Raw genomic sequence first — 20309 nt, 5'->3', positions numbered from 1 at the left:
ATTTAACAGATGAACACATGCTTGATATCCTCCTGCTAGAATCTTAAAAACGGCCTTAAATGTGCCTTTGAGAGAAATGGAAGAATACATCACTGAAACATTTATGTGGCACATTGACCTGCCTCACCAGACTTTCCAGCCTTTTTTATTGAGTTGGGGCATGGAAATCCAGCAACCCCAACCAGAATCACTTTCTTTTCTGCACACTCTCTTTTAGCAAACTGTGAAGACTCTTTCAAAAGCTTTGAAATTTTATCATGAGATATCCAGTCTGTGATATAGCCATGTTTCATAGTTAGTTTATAAAACATTAACAATTGTACATGCTTTGTACAGATACTGTTTTTTCATTGAGCTGGGAGTAACTTAATAAACAATCAGTAGAATTCTCCTCTAGAATTTCTTTTCAAGAGTGCCTAGCATATGCAATTAAAAAGAGTAATTAAAATTACCAACATGTTCCCTAAATTCAATGCATAGAGTGACCCCTACTGGTCTGTTAGGCACCCCCGCAAAGACACAAACTGACAAGAGCCATCACTCCAAGGACTGAACCTGGGCTAACTTACATGGACAACCCTCAGGCTGAGCACACATACCTTATTCAAGCAACAGAATGACTAATACTAGTAACTTAGTAGAGGCAAAAATATTCCAGTGCTTCCTATGGCCTTTTAAGCTTTAATTCCTCTTGTAATTATAAACAGCCAAAATTATCAATGAGATGGCTTGTAAAGAACACCACCTATATAGCAGTATCTATAGCTGAAAGACATATTATTATGAAGAATTTTAATTAAAGAAAAAAAGCAACTTAAAAACCACCCAAAAGAAACCAACTTTAGTGTACTAAATGTTTCTAAATGAGAAAAATGTATACTTCCTGTACATTCTCAGTTGAACATTAATGCGAATTACAAGCCCCCATGATTCAGATTTTGCTTGCTACTTTTATTTTATACATAAAAAGCAAGTAACAAGAGCATTTTATTATTTGTCTTAAAACTGTCTGCTTTAATGCCCAACAAATACGTGAAATAATAAACAGTGCTCCATAACACACACAATTTATCAACTAATATATTCTTTTATTATTTTAATGCTGTAGGAGAATCTATTCAATATCTTAGCACTAATATGAGTACATTAACAGGAAAGTAAAATAAGGGTATGGCTGTTTATTTGAACTGCTCAATGCTCCCATATATTTCTAAATAGACACACATACACATACTTGGATCAGAACCCAGCTAGAATCAAGAACTAGAAAAGAGCAAAATCAAGGTAAGTGTTAATTCTAAATCCATTTTTTTGACCATTGGACTTTGTAGTAACAAACACAGGATTACAACATAACGTGCAGGAGACAGAACAAACAAGACAAATATTTGCCTCTGACTTCATCTAGGAGTAATCCCAACAACCTAGTAAGACAAATAGTACTGATTTCCTCTTCTGAGGAAAACCTTTGCTTAAAAAGCTTAAGCAATTTCTCTGCTTCAAAGTTTCTGCTGATTAAAAAGGAATATTCTGGAGTGACTGCAAGTTTCCACTGCATCTAAACCAAGTCAGTCCAATGTTACTCAATATGTGCTCATACTGGGAGCTTACAAAAAAGGCTGCTCAGGAGTAGCTGAGTTAGCCTCCAGGTCCAGAGGCAAAAACTGGACCTCCAGCTATTTCAGTGGCCACCAGCAGGCTGACCTGCACCCTGGTTCCTATTTCTGATCACTAGTCAAGCTGTTGAAGCAAATAATTACAGCCACAAGTTATTTTTAAAATGCATTCAACCAGTTCTAACTTAGTACAACAAATCCCGAGAGCCTTCAACAGGAGCTCAGCATTTTAGAGAGATTTTATTTTTGGGAGCCATATTTAAATATTTACAGTGTTACACAAAGGAGAATAAAAAGGAAAAAAAAAACCAAAAACCAACAGTGACATGTTATAAAACATTTAAGCCTGTAAATCGGCTATTTTTTTCCCCAAACTATACAGTGAACTTTTCTATTGTTTTCACTGAAATACTGAGTACTAACAGTAAAGTATAAATTTAGACATTATTCCATCAAAAGAAATATAACAAAATCATTGAGGTTAAAATTCAAGAACTCCAAAGTAATGGAATTCAAGAAATAATCCTATCCATGTACAATTTAATCAATCCCACTGGGCTTACCTCAAGTGATAATTAAAAACTTATTACTCAAGATCTTTGCATTATTCATTGAGCAAGTGATCTACCATTATTGTGGTTGGTCTTGCTCATGTTTGATCCCAGGCCTTGTAGGTGCCCTCTAAACACAAAACTGAACCAAACACCAAGCTAAGTAGTGCAGTTCATTCGCTGAAGAGAAGGGATGTCATCCAGAGGGACCTTCATGGGCTTGACAAGCTGAGCCCATATGAAGGTCATGAAATTCAACATGGCCAAGAGCAAACATGGGTATGGTTAACCCTAAGTATCAACACAAAGTATGAGAGCAGCCCAGCAGAAAAGGATTTGGGCTACTGGTGAATGAAAAGTTGGGCACGATGCAGCAATGTGGGCTCACAGCTCAGAAAGCCAATCGCATTCTAGGCAGCATCAAAAGCAGCATGGTCAGCAGGGAGAAGGAGGAGATTCTCCCTCTCTGCTCTGGTGAGATTTTACCTAAAGTTCTTGGGTCCTCAGTAGCATGAAAGACATGGATCTGCTGGAGCAAGTCAAGAGAAGGCACACAGAATTGACAAGAGAGCTGAAACACCCCTGCTGTGATGAGTTGTAAAGGAAAATACTTGCGGCTGTTCAGTGCAAGATGAGAAGGGTCCAGGGAGATTTTGTGGCCTTCCAATACATAATGGGGCTTACAGAGACAGGCTAATTTTTACTGAGGTTTGTAGTGACAGGACAAGTGGCAACGTAACTCATAAATTAGGAGGGTAGATTTAGATTGGAAACAAGGAAGAGGTTTTTTTATGATGAGGGTGGTGAGACACTGGAACGGGTTGACCAGAGAAGATGGGGATATGCCACCACTGGAAGTGCCAAAAGGTCAGGCTGAATCTAACCAGGAACGTGATCTAGTAAAAGGTGTCCATGCCCATGGTAAAGAGTTGGATTACATGATTTTTAAATCTAGTTTTTCCAATCCAAACCACTTCATGATTCTATGCAAGAACACATTTTACATTTCCAAGCTGTCTATACCAGAAAAGGGCCCCAAGTCTATTGGGAACCTCGATTCCCTTTCTGTGGCAGTAAAAAGTAGTGCAATGCCAAAGCTATTGTCAAGCCAGCTTCAGCACCAAAAGTACTCCTAGGACAGAAGGCTATCTGATCAAACTACCCCTTTTTACCTGTTTTACTTTTAAACCCCATACCTCTGTAGAGCAGCGCAAAGCTATGGTTTGACTGCATGACTACAAAACCAAATTTGGCTGACTTGGAGATTTCCCTCTTTAGCTGCTTTTCCAAGAATGCTCTCATGGCACCTTGTCTCATCTGCTCTCCACTAGCAGATAAGCAGTCCATGCATGCACAGAACTCTCAGATTAAAAACACACAGAAGGAAGTTAGACAGTAATCAAAGTTAAATCTTGTGTCTCTGGTGCTTGCAGGATCCAGCACTGGGGCCTCTGAAAGGCTGACAGTCAATATATGCCAGTCATAAAATAGCTTACCTGGTAACAAACTTGCATTCTCTGGGGAATGAAAAATTAGTTCTCAATGCTCTTCTGCAAGTCTGCTCACAATTTGTACGGAATTATGTTTTACTGTCTACAAACAAGGAATTAAAAACTTTTGTAATGCGAGAGGTAAAAATCGGTTTATAACTGGGAAGTGAGTAAATGTTGACTCGTGTTGCCTACTTATCATGCTACTCAGCATAAGCCCACCCTGTTACCTTCAGAAATACAGAAATAGCTTATTTGAGCTATGAGGAGTAAAAAAAAAAAAAAATCACTGTAATCATATTCCTTGTCAGTGACCATGATTCTTGCATACTAGGAATATTTAAATCACTTATCATCAAAACCCCAACTAAGGAGAAAGATAGCAGTGAAATATGAGAGGTTTCTATTTAGTGTTCAGGACAGTGGCACATCACCATACTGCTGTGCATCCAATATTTTGCACCAAGCCTTCTGTTTTAAAGTGCTATTCTTGCTGAAACTGCAGAAGATTTTTTGATAATTTCCATGGTGTGAAGGGTGAAAAGCTACATCTACACATGAGCAATAAATGGATTACATACATCAAGAATTAAGTGAAGCTGAACTACCTGTGTATGTCCTTGGCTAAGAGTAGCAAGAGAGAACTAGAATGGCAAGTGGCAGATCACTATTCTTTGCTCTGACTTTGACTTCTGGCAAGGCACATGATCACATCATGGAATGGATCATAGCAGTGCTTAAAAAAAGCACATGAGAACAAGCAAACAAGAACTTATTACTGAGAGGCATCACAGCATGCCTCCTGCACCAGGGCAGAGACAACATCTGCATTACCACTGAACATGCAAGAAACATCAGGAAATGGAGGTAATACTGATGTTTGAGCACACACTGACAAAGCAGCAACTTTTCCCACAAAATTAAAAATAGTATATAATTCATTAATCAAATGAAAGACTAGGTGATACCTACAGCAAGTTTTGCACATAAGTTATATAATTTGGCAAAAAATTATTGCCCCACAAATCCCTCTGAAATAATCTTTTAAAAATACAATTTTTTCATCAGCTCCTGAAAATACTTGGGAGTAAATGGCAAAAATTGCTTGCTCTTCTGTTATTTCTGTCATTTAGTAAACCTGAAGAGCCTTCTAACTTGTACAGCCTATCTTCATGCCCTTCAGATGAGAGAGGATTGAGGTGAAACATACCTGTGAGCAGGACAGGGATTAGAGCCTCCGACCTCTGACTGGACTCCTAATCTTCTGTCCCCACACTGCTTTTTGCTTCATAGCTAAGTCACCAATCTAGTCACCTCTTAAAACACCACACATCCAGCAACTTAAATACTTAGAAAGCTTTCATTTTGTGTTAAATACTATAAACAGGAAGAGGCATTCTGACTGAAGTAAGAGTAGCACTGAATTTTTGCATTTTATTGACTAGCTTATGGAGGGAGATGTCAGCCCTGATGTTCTGCGCCTCCCTACATTGCTATGTACATTTACAGTTATGGAACCAGATACATACTAGCACAAAAGCAGGAAAAATACCAAACACAAATGCTTTATTGAACCATATTAGCTAAAAATGGGGAATTTTTATCTCCCAGGAAGATATTGAAAAAGGCTTACCTGGGCAATTAACAAATTACATTTTTTCTCTTGCATGAAGAATCAGAGTTGGAAAAGCTCATGACTTTTCAGCAACTGTTCCATTACGAGATGCTTCCACACTCCCCCGGAAAAGAGATAGAACTACTCTGTGTGGACTCTTAAATAGGAGTTTTAGAAAGCAAAAGAATTTGTAAAATATAAAAGATTAGGGCATAGATACAAACAAAATTTTTGAAATAATGCAAAGGACAACAGCCAAGTGTCAATGGGGGGCTCACAAAAAGGATCCTGAAGTCTAATCTGGCTCTATATTTCTTGGAGTTACCTGGCTCTTCCTGCTGTCTCCAGGCTGTACTTCTTACCAACTGTACTTCTTACTCTTAACAGAAGCCAGTTAAGCTTACTCTTAACTGTAAGCCTCATAAAGACAAAGCTTCCTGCTCCTGAAGAGTGTTCTGGTGCTGTAGTATCTTTAGGATTTGGGACCATTTCATAATTAGCCCTGAACTTTTGGTGGATAGGACAGATAACTGCACAGCAGAAGACCACAACACTGTCAATATACAGACCAACTGCTCCTGTTATTCAACAGCTTTTTGTTGCTAGGGTTTGTCATGCAGCTCCTACCCACTGTTTTGCTTTCAATCTAAAGAGCTCCTGATCTAAAGAGCTCCTTCACTTTGACAAGAGACCCAGAAAGCAATGTAACTTGTTGTAAGTGCTCCTACATTGCATTATTTTATCCACAATTTTTCTCATTCACTCATGTTTCTTAGCATGCACTACCTAAAACTGCACACAGTACTGCACACTTAGCATACACTTCACATCACTGACCTTTTTGTTACATTCATCTTTTGAAACCCCAATAGGCATTTGTCTTGTGACATGGCCACCTTGCGATGCATGATAACCCCCAAATCCTTTCAGGAATATCTATTGCCTAATCTTTTGGATGTTACTTCATTTTACCTGTAACTGATTTTTTAAAATAAATATTACACTTGACACCAGTTCTTATTGAGTTAGCAACCTATTTTCCTTTCTTAAATAAACTTTGCAACTTTTTTAAACTTTTATGAAAATTATTTTAAACTCTACTCTTGCTCTCCAGCATGATCACAGTCACTTCTACTTTGGTGTCAATGGCATATTTAAATAAGGACATTCTCATTCTATCATCCACATCACTATAACATCAAGTCATACTGGAACTCAAACAGACCCTTCAGCAATACAACCCAACAAATCCTTCCAATGCTGACACATGCATGTGCTTCTACATATATGCACCCATGAACATGTGTGTGTGCACATCCATCTATGTTCTGAATACAAGAATATTACACTGACTGCAATACTTCGATGGATTTGATGGTGGTGTAGAGGCAACTGATTTAGGCTGCCTTCTGTACAAACAAAGCCTATGAACACAGCATGCTCACTGGACTTAACTAACTTGCACACTCCACAACCACCCCTAGGAAAACAGGCAGAGAAGTTTTACTGATGCACAGTAAGCAAACACAAAGACTAGGACACTGCAAAAATCTATGTTGTTTTAAGAAGTCATCCTACAAAAACTCCACCAAGAAATAAAGGCAAAACATGCTTTCAAAAGTTTAATATTAAGCTTAAAAAGAAACTTTACTTCTTTTTTATTTTTTTACTTCTTTTTCACCATTCATATTGAATGGTGATATTCTGGTCATAACACAGAATTACTCTGAGGAATTGTATAAAAAAGACTATTTTTCTGAACATATTTAGAAGAAAAAAAGGAAGAAGAAAGGCAGACATATTTTAAAAATTTGCTTAGCTATGCAAAGCTGCTAAGCAAATGTGGAAGTCACTGCAGAAAAGAAAGTGGCAGACTTGCTAGCGGGGTGCTCAGAGTTACACTGCTGTCAATAATTCTCCTGGTAAACATAAAAAGAAATAGTTTGTGCTGAAGCATTTTTACAAATTCCTCAGAGATGCCTTAAATATTAATAGGAACATATTTTAAAACAGTCTTTTAATTATTAAGGCATGTGCACGTATACTATATTGATGTACAACTGAATAAAGTCTGTTCTTCCCACAAGAGCCACAAGAGTCACTTCAAGGTGTGGGGATTTTTTGGTGTTTTTTTTTTTTTTTTGGGGGGGGGGGGGCAGGGTTTTTTTTGTTGTTGTTGGTTTGGTTTTTGTTCTCTTTTTTTTGTTGGCTTTTTGTTTTGTTGGGTTTTTTGTTGTTGCTGTTGTCTCTCCAGAGAAATCCTTGTTAACCTGAACTAACACATTCAAACTAACAAAATCCAGTGATCTGGCAGTTTTTAAGAACCGATTACTGACATGGTTTTGAATGTTTCTTAGATGAAATCACTAACTAACACCTTCACATTAATCGATTGGTGTCAGCAGAATTCTGGAGAGCTATGCTGCAGGCTCCAACACCAAAGTAGTAATCAATTAAGGAAGTCAGCTGAAAAAATGATGCAAAGATCAGAGTTGTCAATGGCAAAATAATCTCATCTCAGTGGTGTCAAAGGAAGAGTAAAAAAATGCCACATACTTACTTCACAGTGTAAGAAAACAACTTCAAGCAAAGATTTAGTAATCAAATTGTTGACAAATAAATACATCAATTAAAATCTATTAAGAAATTCTTCAGGAATTTATATTTTGGGCTATATTTATATAATTTTATAAAAGATACATGTTAGTATAAATTGCACAAGCCTTTTAAAATTTTTTTGTGGCATTATATAACATATTTGCTGAAAAACCCAGGGATTTTTATTTAGAAAGAACGAACACTTTAAACAAATAATAAAAAGGTAAACACCAAGATAAATATATATTTAGTTTACTTCTTCAAAACTAATCAACATTTTTACACATTTTACACACTTTTTGAATAGGGACAAAAAAGCCACTGTTTTTCTGCTGTATCCTCTCATCCATAAATAAGTCTGAAGAACAAATAACCCCGCTTTGCTGAGCTGCTAAGTTCTTGGACCTGCTGAGTTAGCAAGGATGTCCACAGCAAGGTGCTGAGAAGGGCAGTGTTAAATACTGTTCAAAACAGGGCTCTCATTTCTCCATAGTCTTTGTTTGGTTATCACCATCATGAGGGCCTCCACCAAACTACATGCCATAGAAAGCTACCTGACACAATCTGCAGTGCATTCTTTACCTTCCACAAGCAAACCATCAGAATCTATTAAAATTACTTTACGCCGATAGCACTAGAGACATGACAAATCACAGGCCAAGAGTCAGATACCAAAGAATGTGTCTCAGGGCGTTGGGGCCAGGCCCATTTGCAAGCAAATGATATTGTGCGAAGCTGGCATGCTCAGTGCATGACAAACTGATGCAATTTCAGTACTGTCGGAGAAGCTGGGTGAGATTTCTCTGATGCTGGCTATGGTTAGTGTACAGAATTGTGCAGAGTTCCCAGATTTGAATCACTTGGGGCCTGAAAGGGCTTCACTTGACAAGCCACAAATAATTACACTACACTCTTTCTATTGTACTCTATTACTTTGCCTCTTATCTCTATGCTTTGAGCACTCATGAACAAGCAAGGTCGCTTCTATTTTGACCATGATGCAACAAAACATTGTTCTTTTGTGATATGATAAATAAAACACAGCCCTGCAGACTAAACATTTTTATCAGGTCCATTTTCCACTTTTATAAGCAACAACAACTTTGGGAGCTTATTAGAAGAGAGGAGGTTGGAAATAACCATGCAGGAAAGTTCATGAGCTTTTCACTTAGGAGTGTGATATAGCTATCTCGTTATTGTAAAAACTCATTTGAGCAATAGGGCATTAAGTTCTTAGCCTGTAACAGATAACAGTTGTATCTGTGATTACTTTAAGCAGGTTTTTACCCCCTTTCAAATCAGCAATTTTTGACAATTTACAGTAGCAAAAAAAAGCTTTGAATGTGCAGCATGTTACCATTTCTTTCCTACACACCAAACACACTTTAAAACTAACTAACTTTTCTTTGTCACTTCACAAAATGTATTATTTAAATACTTAGTCAATTAGGAAGGTTTTGTGTTAGTGGTATCATCCTGGCCACTGCATTCAAGGAAAGAAATGCTAACATTCAAAATTTATTAAAAAAAAAAAAAAGCAAGGAAAAGAAAAAGCAAACAGCAATAACTTTCATGATTTAAGTAACTAACTTCAAGTCATCTTTTCTTAGTATACAGAAGAATCTATTTCAGGAGAAATTTCCTTCTTTCTCCCACTGGCTAGACAAAAAAAAAATCACTCTTTTAATTTGAAGTTCTATACTATGAACTAGATGGTACCAGTTTTTTTTACCCTTAAAACTCTGTTTAGAGGTTTTCTAAAGCTGCAATTATGCAACTGTAATAAGAAGCCAGGAAAGGAAAAATTCAAATATGAAGACTAAATGTACGTAGAGATAAAATTATTCCAATAAGAACCCTCAAATCTTTTTGATCCCCATTATCATATTCTCCTTATTTTCCACATAAACACGTAGTAGCAAATAGGTAGAAAAAGAAAAATGTTAAAAGACTTCTTAGCTGCATGTGCTGAACTTCTTACAAAGTATATTTTCCTACCTTGCCTCTAATTCAGGCCAACATAAGGACTGGGTTATTTGAGAGAAGAAAATCACTACCCCAAAATAACATGCTCATCAAGCTCTTACTGAATTGTTTCAAATATATTGTCTCCTTCTTCCCCAATGGCAAAATGAATCCATGGCAAAACTTGGATATCTGATATTGAAATATTTCTGACAAGGGAAGGTAAAACCAAAATAAGGAATGGGTTTTGACAGAGAGGACAAATATGAAAAGGAAATTAAAAAATAAAAAACTACAACAAAGCCCACCAACCACCCCCCCCCAAAAAAAAAAACAACAACAAACACTAAACCAAACAAAACAACAAAAAAAATCCACCCCAAACTCAACCATACTTCAGAATCTACTTGAGCTTTCTAGTCACCATGTCAGAGGCAATGGTACAAAACACCTATTCCTACCAATCACACAGTCACATCCACATTCTGAACACTCAGCAAAGGAAAGGCCTTTGACATTTCTATTTAACACCAAAAATAGATATTGTCACTAATTACTGACTTTTTATGCTCTCTCGCTAGAACATAAACCTGGAAGGGAGGTCTTTGACTTTTAGTGAGAGAATGAATCTCTAATTAGAAAACAGTTTTCAAATGTTCTCCATTTTGTTTGTAAGAATGAAGCATTTCAAAATTTTATAGGAAGTATGTCATCACAGGATATAATTGAAAAATTAGAATTAGGAACAAATAATAACACTTGGAATTTGGAACAAATAAGAAAAATAATAGGCTAATATATTTTCTGATTCTATAATGACATAACTTGCAAATCCAATTTTGATGTGCATTTTTTCTTGAATATCCATTTCTTCATATAGTTAAAGCAAAGCTAATATTATTATTACATTCCCTGACATTACCATAAATTTACTAGTCCATTAATTTACTATTAAACTGAAGACATATTCCCTTTTTTCCTTCTACACATCTTAAAAGAAGAAGAAAGTCAGACTGCAACCACCATCACAGCTCAGCTGCGAGGAAGACACATGATCAGTCCTGTTCCTGGTAAGTGCTTGATTACTAAATAAAGAGTAGAAAAGGGAATCTATACACAAAGAAAGAGTCCTGTGCAAAACCAGAAGTAGAGGCAGTTAGCTGTATTTCTCAACACATATGGTCCTTTTTCATAAAAGCATCAATGCAGACTTGCTGCTGAACAATTGATTATTTCATTACTTAATTGAGACTTTGTTTATCCTTTTGTATAAGATACTAAGGAAATCTTTAGATTTCATTATTTCCCAGTCTGAAGATACTGCAGCACTTGAATACCTTCTGCTCTGGTATAAAAAGGGGGTCCATTTTTAAAAAATGAATCAATTACAGGAGAGACAAGATACATAAAAAATAAAATAATGAAGATCAGTAATTCAAGGTAACTTAGTGAGACAGAAGATTTTCACAGAAGTTTTATACTGTTTACACTCTGTTAAAGAATTAAATATTCAAAGAGTAAGAATATCTTTTTTGATATGCAATGCTTTTTACAGCATCTCATCAGGAAACAATGATTATCAAGTGGAGGCAACCCCTTTCAAGAGTGACTTTTGAAACTCTGTGTAGCATGTACATTATTCCACAACTGTCTCAACAGAGGCCCTGGACTTAACTGGGTCCCACAAACACTGTGACATCTAAATAAATAATACACTAGATGGAGGTTCCAGTGGAGGTTTGGCTGTCACTTCTCATAAATTACTTAGCATCACCAGTACCCTACACTGAGGGCAAATTCAACATCCAAAATCATCTTCTCAGATTTCCTATGTATACACTCCTAGAACCAAAAGGTTTTTTGAACGAGAGGTGGAGCTCTCACTGCACCAACAGAGGAGGAATGAGAAGAAACATACTTTGTTTTGAACCTGGCATGGATATGGGCTCCTTACTCATGGTATACTCCTTCTGTCTCATCTGATTTCAATGCCTGAAAGTATCCAAGCCTGACTGCTGTGCCCCAAATACTTTATTAAAAAAAAAACCAAAAAACCAAAATTCTACAATATTTATTGGTTTATGAAATGCAAAATTTATAACACAATATGTAGGTCAAAATAATAATTTTAAAAAGACTATTTACAGGAAGAGGGTATTCATGCTGTAGCTGTAGGACTTACCATGACACCTCGGAATAAGTTTATTAATAGTCAACATACACTTCTCCTTTAGTTTTCTATTAAAAATACAATGCCACTTTCAAAGGGAACAACAACACATCTGTTTGTCTTTAAAATCCTCTCACAGAACATTCTCCAAATTGCTATTTTTGTCTTCCCCAAACCACAAAAATTTCAGGCTTATAGAAAACAGAAAATGAAAAGTTGATACGATTCCTCATATAACTCCTGTAAACACAAAAATATAATGGCTACTGATAGCAAAAGTATTCAGAATACAGTGGCTTGAAAGCCTCCATTAGCACACTTCCACAGTGCATACCTAAACAAAGTATTCCCACTCTACCCAAATGCAACACTGAAGTTATCCCACCAAGCACTGTGCAGAGAAGCACCTCTTAGGTGCTTAGGTATCATATTCCAACTGAAATTCCAAGATAACTTTATAAATCCCATAATAATGGTGACTAACTATCAATTAAACCTGGAATTAATCACATCCAGTGCTGAAAAATTCAAAGACCAATTAAAAATGCATTGAAGTAAGAAGAAGGGAGAAATCGATTCTATTTTCCCTCACGTTGTATTTTAAGGCCTGGTGTGTTCTCACTCCTGGCTAGTGAAGAATGTACTATGTACTTGTTTAACCCTACCTTTGTGGACAAGATCTTGGAATTATCATGACTTGATGCTACCTGGAAACACCACCAGAAGCAGTTAAGCATAATCCTCTGATGAAATAATTCCACTGATAATATTACATTACTAACAAAATGTTGTCACCAATACCTCCCAAAGATACAGTGGAATTCAAATATATCTTCATTGTGCAGCATGTCTGAATGCCCTGCTACCTCCAATCTTTCTGAAAATGTAAATTCCTCATTAAAACTGCAAACCAGTGGATATTGGGAGATGAAAGGATAATACATGCTTTGCAGTTGTAGTGTACTGACAGAATGTGTCAACTTTTGCTCTTTCAGATGGAAAATTGATAGAGGTAATCATGCTGCTGCTTCTCTACTCAGATGCCAACCCTCATATCACAAATAAAGCAAAAGGTATTTCCTGCTTAGAGAAATCTTACATGGCCCTTTCCAAAAAGATTCCATGACTGTGAATCAGGGGTCTTCCGGCAATTGCCCAGCAATTGGAGATTACTGGAGCTACATTTCTGTCTAATCTGTCCACAGCTCTAACTGACCACTATATATAAATTCAGCCAGTTTTCACTTTGGCTTTACCTTTTCCTATTTTCTTCTTTAGCTGCCATCATGTGCACTGCAAAATTCCTTGCGTCTTACTTTACACTCCTCAAGTTCCCACTGCATACCAAGTGGTCAGTTTCATACCACCGACAAAGTCTGTCAAACTGGAAAACTCACTGGAGGAAAGAAATTTAATCATCACTGCTGACAAATGCACAAGTGCTTCACTAAAATAAAACCGGAAAAAACCTATTTTTAGAAACAGCAATCTGGCTTAAATTACCTAGTCTATTTCCTCCCCTAATATGTTCCACCTTCATTGGAACATCAAACCACCAAAACCAATGATCAAAATAGCATTTTTCTGACATTACAGAATCACTGACATCTGTCAAATTATCTTTTATCATTTTTACCTTCCCTGTAGGAGAGAAATATATCCGTACAGACCCACCCTGACTCCCCTGTAGAGAAACGAGGACATTTGAAAACCCTCTATGAAGACACTAAGACTGTAAAAGACTAATCACATCTAATAGATTGAATACTTCTGTTTAAGTTCCTTAAACTTGGAGTGACTGCTGTGTCACTGATTTCAACTTGTGACACAAGGTAAATACATGGTGAGCTTCCAAAAGCCCAGCTGGTATGCAAGTAGTCTTCACACTGGTAGATTTCATACTCAAGACACTCAAAATCTGTTGAGATTTTTTAAAACTACCAAGTTTATACACAGTCTAGAAAAGTGCAAGTGAAAGGGCTAGAACACTAACACTTTGAAATCTTTTTACAAAACCTCATAATTACTCCTGCTATACTTTATAATTAAAAAATTAACAAATATTGACCCTTTATAACCTGCTATAGTGGCTTATTCTAGGTCTTCATGGAAGAACAACTAAAAACTTCCCTTTTGGACTCTATGTACATTAATTTTAACAGCAAAGAATGCTGAAATACATAAACTATATCAAAGTTTAGATCCTTGTGATTTTATACTTCCATAAAGAGAAGTACAGCCTTGTAATTAAAGTGCTGCTTCTATGGAAGTAATGCAAATGAACTTTCAAAAAACCCACATTAGTTTATGATCTTACATGTCAGATGTTGCTTCTACAATTGCAACTCCAGGAGCAATTTGGAGAGTAGTATTGGAAGTGTTAATTAAAAATGCAGTAAGCACTTGTGTCAGTCAAGTATGCCCTCTGCTCTACAACACATTTAAATGTGTGTCACCTTGACCTGCAATATACCACTGTAAAATTTTTTTGGTCAATATAAATCAAATGTACACTAATTTATTCAGTAAGTTTCCTGGGATCTGAATCAACATTAGAAATCTAACTAGTATTTATTATTCTGTTATTGACAAAGGGAGCATATTTAAATGACAACAAGAACACGTGGGTGTCATTTCGAAGTTGAATTGTTCTCTAGGGACATCCTTAGTAAGCGCCTACATTTAAAGGTCATTCACTGCCAAATTATGAACAACTGTTGCATTTATTAGCACAGGCTCAATAGTTTAGAAGCTAGTGTCATCAATTTAAACTGACAATGAAATTTAATTGTCCACCAAGAAAACTGACATCTCCCATATTCTGTGTTTCGTCATTTTATGTACACTCCAAACAGAATTGGAACAAGTGCAAGTTTACTCTGAGGTCTTTGTTTGGTTTTTTTTGTGTAGGGGATGAGGGAAAAAGATTTCAAGATTTTCAAGACTTTCAAGATTTTATATCAGAGGAACAGTGCTTCAGAAAAGCTGAGCCCCTGAAACAAACACTTTTCAAAGAACTGTTTCCCATTTACTTTATTGACAGAACCCAATCTCAAGCATTGTATAATAATATTTTTCTCTAATCTTTCTTTCTAATCTTTTATATCCCTAGTATTTTATTTCTCTGGTCAAGACCTCCCTTTCTATTTCATAACTGCACTGTAGTTTTCCTTCTGAAGCTAGACAGAAATTTCCACTTTCTGTGGCAAGTCATTTTCCTCCCTTTCCACAGAACTGATGGATCTCTGGCCGTTACACTTTCTAAGTGCTAGCCACACCAGGGAAAAAAACAAAATAATCTAAAACAACAGGCTTAAGCTGAAAACAAAACAATAAGTTGGTAATGAATTCCCATAAAGAAAAAGACAAATACCACTTTTGTGTCCTTTTCTTTCCAGAAAGTAAGAACACACAGAAGCAGCCTGCATCCAGGGGAACTGGATTCGGTTCTGCTAAAGATAAGGAACTAGAAACACATGGATGTCAGGGAAGCATGCTATAGTTGCAATGCAGAGCCACCATAGAGATGAACAACCCTCCTTTCAGTCCTTCATTTCATGCAGGTCATCACTGTTACTGTTTCTAGCAAAGACACTAGGACAACCATCACTACTCTTCTCAGAAAACCATCCTTGACTGCTGCTTGTCTGCAATGGCCCCAGCAGTCACAGAGCAGAAGGCACCCTCTGTAACCCCCTGGCATGTGACTGGGCTGGTGGGCAGCCTGCAAGTCAGCAATCTTCTATCCACTTCCATCATCCTTTTCTGCTATTCTCAGTTGCACAAGCTCTGATAGTTCCTTGTTCCAGCTACTCCAGTCCAACAAAACACTTCCATTTTGAGCAAGCTAGCACTTGTGGGAAACACAAAAGTAAAATGATCAACTGTGTAAAGTGGTACTTCTGTGATTACAGAACTGGGTATTAGTCTGGGTAGGAAGCGACTTTTAAAGTCCCTAATCCACCATCTAATCCACTCCTCCTGCAATGAGCAGGGACATCTTCATCTAAATCAGTTCATCTGGATGGAACTCTCAGGTTGCTGAGAGTTCCATCCAGACTGGCCTTAAATGTTTCCAGGGACGGGCCATTTGAAACCTCTCTGAGCAACTGTCCAGGGTTTCACTATGCTCACTGTAAAAACTGTATTCCTTATGTCTAATCCGAATCTACCCTCTTTTTAGTTTAATAGCACTCTCCTTGTTCTACTGCAAAGCCAGTCCTCACCTTTCAAAAGCCCTGTTTATCGCAAAAATGGAGCAACAGAGTCCTCTCTTCTCCAGGCTGGACACACAAACTCTCTTAGCCTTTCCTCACTAAAAGAGGAAAGCAGAGGTGCTCCATGCCTCTGATTCATTTTTTGTGGCCCTTTTCTGGACTGATTCCAACAGTCAGTCCTCTTTCTTATGCTAGGGACCCCAGGGCTGGATGTCGCAGACCCCTTCCAGGTGGGGTCTCACCACAGCAGAGGGGCAGAATCCCCTCCCTCCCCTGCTGCCCACACTGCCTTGGAAGCAGCCCAGGACATGTTTGGCTTTCTGGGCTTTGAGTGCCCATGGCTGGGTCATGTCCAGCCTCTCACTCACCAGCACCCCCAAGTCCTTCTCACAGAGCTGTTTTCAATCCTTTCATCCCCCAGCCTGGACTGATAACAGAGATTGTCCAAACCCAGGTGCAGCACCTTGCACTTGGTCTTATTAAATCTCACAATATTCCCACTTCTTGAGTTTGTCCATCCCTCTGGATGGCATCCCATCATTTAGGAGTGTCACCACACTACTCAGCTTGGTGTCATTTGTAAATTTTCTGAGGGTGCACTTGATCCTTTTGTCTATGTCATTAATAAAGATATTAAGATATCATACTGGTCCCAGTACAGACCCCTGAGGGCACCACTTGCCACTGACATCCACTGGGACTCTGAGCCATTGACCACTGCCCTCTGGATGTGACGCTCCAACAAATTCTTGTCCATCTGACAGCTGATCTGAAGAATCCATCTCTCTCCAATTTAGAGAGAAGGATGTTATGGAGGACCATGTCAAAGGCCTTACTGAAGTCCAGGTAAATGACACCTGCAGCCCTGCCCTTACACACTGACGTAGCCACTCCATCACAGAAGGCCACCAGGCTGGTCGGGCAGGACTCACCCTTGGTGCAGCTGTACTGGCTCCCTGTGCTCCACGTGCCTTAGCAGAGCTTCTAGGAGGATCTGTCCCGTGATCTTCCCAGGCATGGAGGTGACACTGACAGGTTGGTAGTTTGAAAGGTCCTCCTCTCTCCGCTCTTTAAAGATGAGTACCTCTTTTGCCAGTCACCAGGGATTTCACATGACTTTTTAAATATCAAGCAGAGTAGCTTGGCAACTACATCAGCCAACTCCCTCAGGACTCTGGGATGCATCTCATCAGCATCCATAGTCTTAGGTATGTCCAGGTTCTTCATGACCCTTATCATCTCTTACAACTTACTTCCCCATAACCTGCCTTGCAGTTCATCCACTCAAGAACAGTGGGAAAAAGAGACCCACAAATGAAGACTGAAGCAAAAAAAAATTAAGTAGCTCAGCCTTTTCTTGTCTTTTGTTACCAGTTTGCCAGTAGTGCTCATTGGGAAGACACCTTCTTTGACCTTTAAACCACACTGTTTTAAATGCTAATATTGTAAAGCTGCTAATGAAAACTAACATAAAGTGGATTGGCTGTATAATATCATAGCTAGCACAGAGCAATGGTAAGTTTTCATTAACCTCGGTTTTGCTGTAAGGAGGACATATAGTGTACCCCTTTGAATTTCTGTACTTGGAACAATACTTATGCAAATTATTTTTATAATCACAAATTGGCAATTAGACTGGCATAAGTTTTTCTCATGAATAGTCCATAAACCCTTTAAAACACAAAGAAAAGACACAATGTTATTATCAGGGCAGTTTTACACGTCCTCTCCTATAAGCATGCCCAACTCAGATAAACTTTAGCTACAATTCCTCATACAGTTTCATGGTCAGCATTAAATATGATCATGTTTCATATGGGATGTAAAATAGAACGCCCTCACCTGACTAAAATGGCAAAATAATCACGCAGGAAAAAGTGCCAAAATCTACTGAACTACAGCAACTTTCAGATCCATGAGACTGACTCACCACCAGTAAATGATTGAAGAGGAAAAGTGCTGTAACAATCACCAGTGTTGTCATAGAACATGTTCGCTCACAGGATCATTTTCTTGGAAGACTCCTAGAATCATATAGTTTCATTTCTGACTTCTTTGAAGCTTACACAGCTTAACATTTATGAAATTTAAAAAAACCATACCCTTTAGATAGCAGGAGTCATAGACAGTATTACATTTATAGAAATAGAAACTCACTAAATGCAAATACTAAAAATAAATATTACTATGAAAAATCCTATTTGTGTAATATGCACATCTTAGAAATCACTCTGTCATTTCAACAAACCTGCTCAACTAGGATGTGGTGGAATCAGACTGTGCTATTGTAATAACACTCAATCACATTCAAAATGTTTGAAAGGCAAGTCCCCAAAACCGCACAGGTGTCTTGTAGAGAGTCACTTACATTTAAGTTCATCCAAGAGGCAAAAGTATTAATGCTGCTACACCCCCACATTAACACAACTAAAGTCGTTTACCTTTTGCAAGGCCTGAAAACACCTGCTAGTAGTGAAGACCAAATAATATACAGCATTAAGCATAAGGAAGATGAACTTGCTTCATGGAACTAAGCCTACCTACATGGATTAATCTTCTAGAAGTTATGCAGGATTCACTTTTTTTTTCTAAGCTACTAAATGAATTTATTTAATAGAGGAAGCAAGCTTTGAATATCCACTTTCAGATAAATACCTTGGGTTTTGGTCCACTTGCCTCCACCCAGCACCATGTGAATGTGCTACTGTCCAACAGTTTTGTGAGGTGAGAAAACTACTGAGAACAAAAAGAACCTCTATAAACTGTGCAAACTAATCTGCCTGTTCAAGGAAAACCAGCTATACAGCTGGCTACCCAGGATAGTGTCCAGGCAAGTTTTGAGAACCTGCAAAGATGGAGACTTCACAGTCCTCTGGCCCACTTATGCCAGTGCTTGACCACCCTCGTGATAACAAACCAGCCTTGTCTTATGTTTAAAGAGCATTCCCTACGTTCTGGTGTTTGCCCACTGCCACCTCTGCCGTCACTGGGCACCAACGCGAAGAGCCTGGCCTCCTCACTCTGGCCATTCAGATCATCTGTACATATTGAAGAGATGCTCCTGCCCCTTTTCTTCTCGAGGATGAGCAGTCCCAGCTCTCCCAGCCTTTCCACATGCAAAGGATACTCCAGCCCCTCCACCGTGTTTGGCCCTGCACGGGACCTGGACCCCGCAGGGCGGAGCGGCGAGGGAGCAGCTGCCTCCCCTCCCGGGCCGCTCACGCTGCACCCGCCTCTGTCGCTGCTGCCCCGCAGAACAGCGCCCGTGTGAGGCAGCAGGCGTCTGGCGGGCTGAGGCCATCCTTCCCGTGCCGAGAGAGGCAGAGCAGGGATGGGCTGCGCTGGGCAGGGCACGGCTCCGTCCAGGCCGGCCTGGACGAGGAGGGCACGGCTGGGGTGTACAGAGCAGGGCTGGGATGGCTCTCCAGGACACGGTTAGCAGGGCAATGCTGGAGAGAGCAGGGCGGGGCAAGAGCCGGGCAGAGATGGGGAGAAGAGGGCAAGGCTGGGCAGAGCTGGAGAAGGCTGGCTGGGCAAGGACGGGCTGCGCTGGGCAGGGCGAAGCTGGGCAGGGCAGGTCGGGGCTGGCCTGGGCACGGAGGGCAGGACGGCCCCGGCACGTTGATGTCTGCCCAGCGCCCCAGCACAGCCCCCGCTAGCTGCCGGCACATGGCCTCCCCGAGCGCGGGCGTGCCCCGCCCCGGCGCACCTCACCGTGTATCCCCGCTCCAGCTCGCTCTCCTCGTATCGGAAGGACGGGATGAACACCTCCATGCCGGCTCTCCTCAGCGCGGCGGCAGCGCCGCCGCCATCTGCGCGCCCGTCACGTGACCACGCGCCACGTGACTGGGCGGGGCGGGAGCCGGGCTCGGCCACGCCCCCGCGGCCCTCGCGCTGCCGGGATGAGGCGGGAGCAGGTTCCTCTGGGAAAAACGTGGTTTAAAACAAACGGTGCTCGACAATGTCGGCTTCTGGTTCAGTCAGAGCTCCAGCTCTATTGCGGAGCACACACAAAAAGCGGAAAAAAAATACTTTCAGAGGGGTGAATGTATGTAGTCCTAAATTCACACTGCAGCTCAAACGTGAA

General features: G+C 39.4%; 1 protein-coding gene across 4 annotated transcripts in view; it reads right to left on the bottom strand.

Annotated features, from left to right (window-relative positions):
• The window catches only part of SNX24 (sorting nexin 24), an 89509-nt gene extending 69442 nt beyond the window's left edge, over positions 1 to 20067 (bottom strand). For all 4 annotated transcript variants that reach the window (XR_009490272.1, XM_059873296.1, XM_059873297.1 and 1 more), the window contains exon 1: positions 19937 to 20067. Coding sequence is in view for 3 of the 4 variants with exons in the window: in XM_059873296.1 (XP_059729279.1) it covers positions 19937 to 19996 (60 nt within the window). In the remaining variant the exon portion in view is untranslated. The remainder of the gene's footprint in view (positions 1 to 19936) is intronic.
• Positions 20068 to 20309: the final 242 nt, after the last annotated feature.

This window comes from Haemorhous mexicanus, chromosome Z (assembly GCF_027477595.1).
Source record: "Haemorhous mexicanus isolate bHaeMex1 chromosome Z, bHaeMex1.pri, whole genome shotgun sequence".
NCBI lineage: Eukaryota > Metazoa > Chordata > Aves > Passeriformes > Fringillidae > Haemorhous > Haemorhous mexicanus.
Note: the sequence above shows the minus strand (reverse complement) of the source record. Positions and strands in the feature narration are given on the sequence as shown.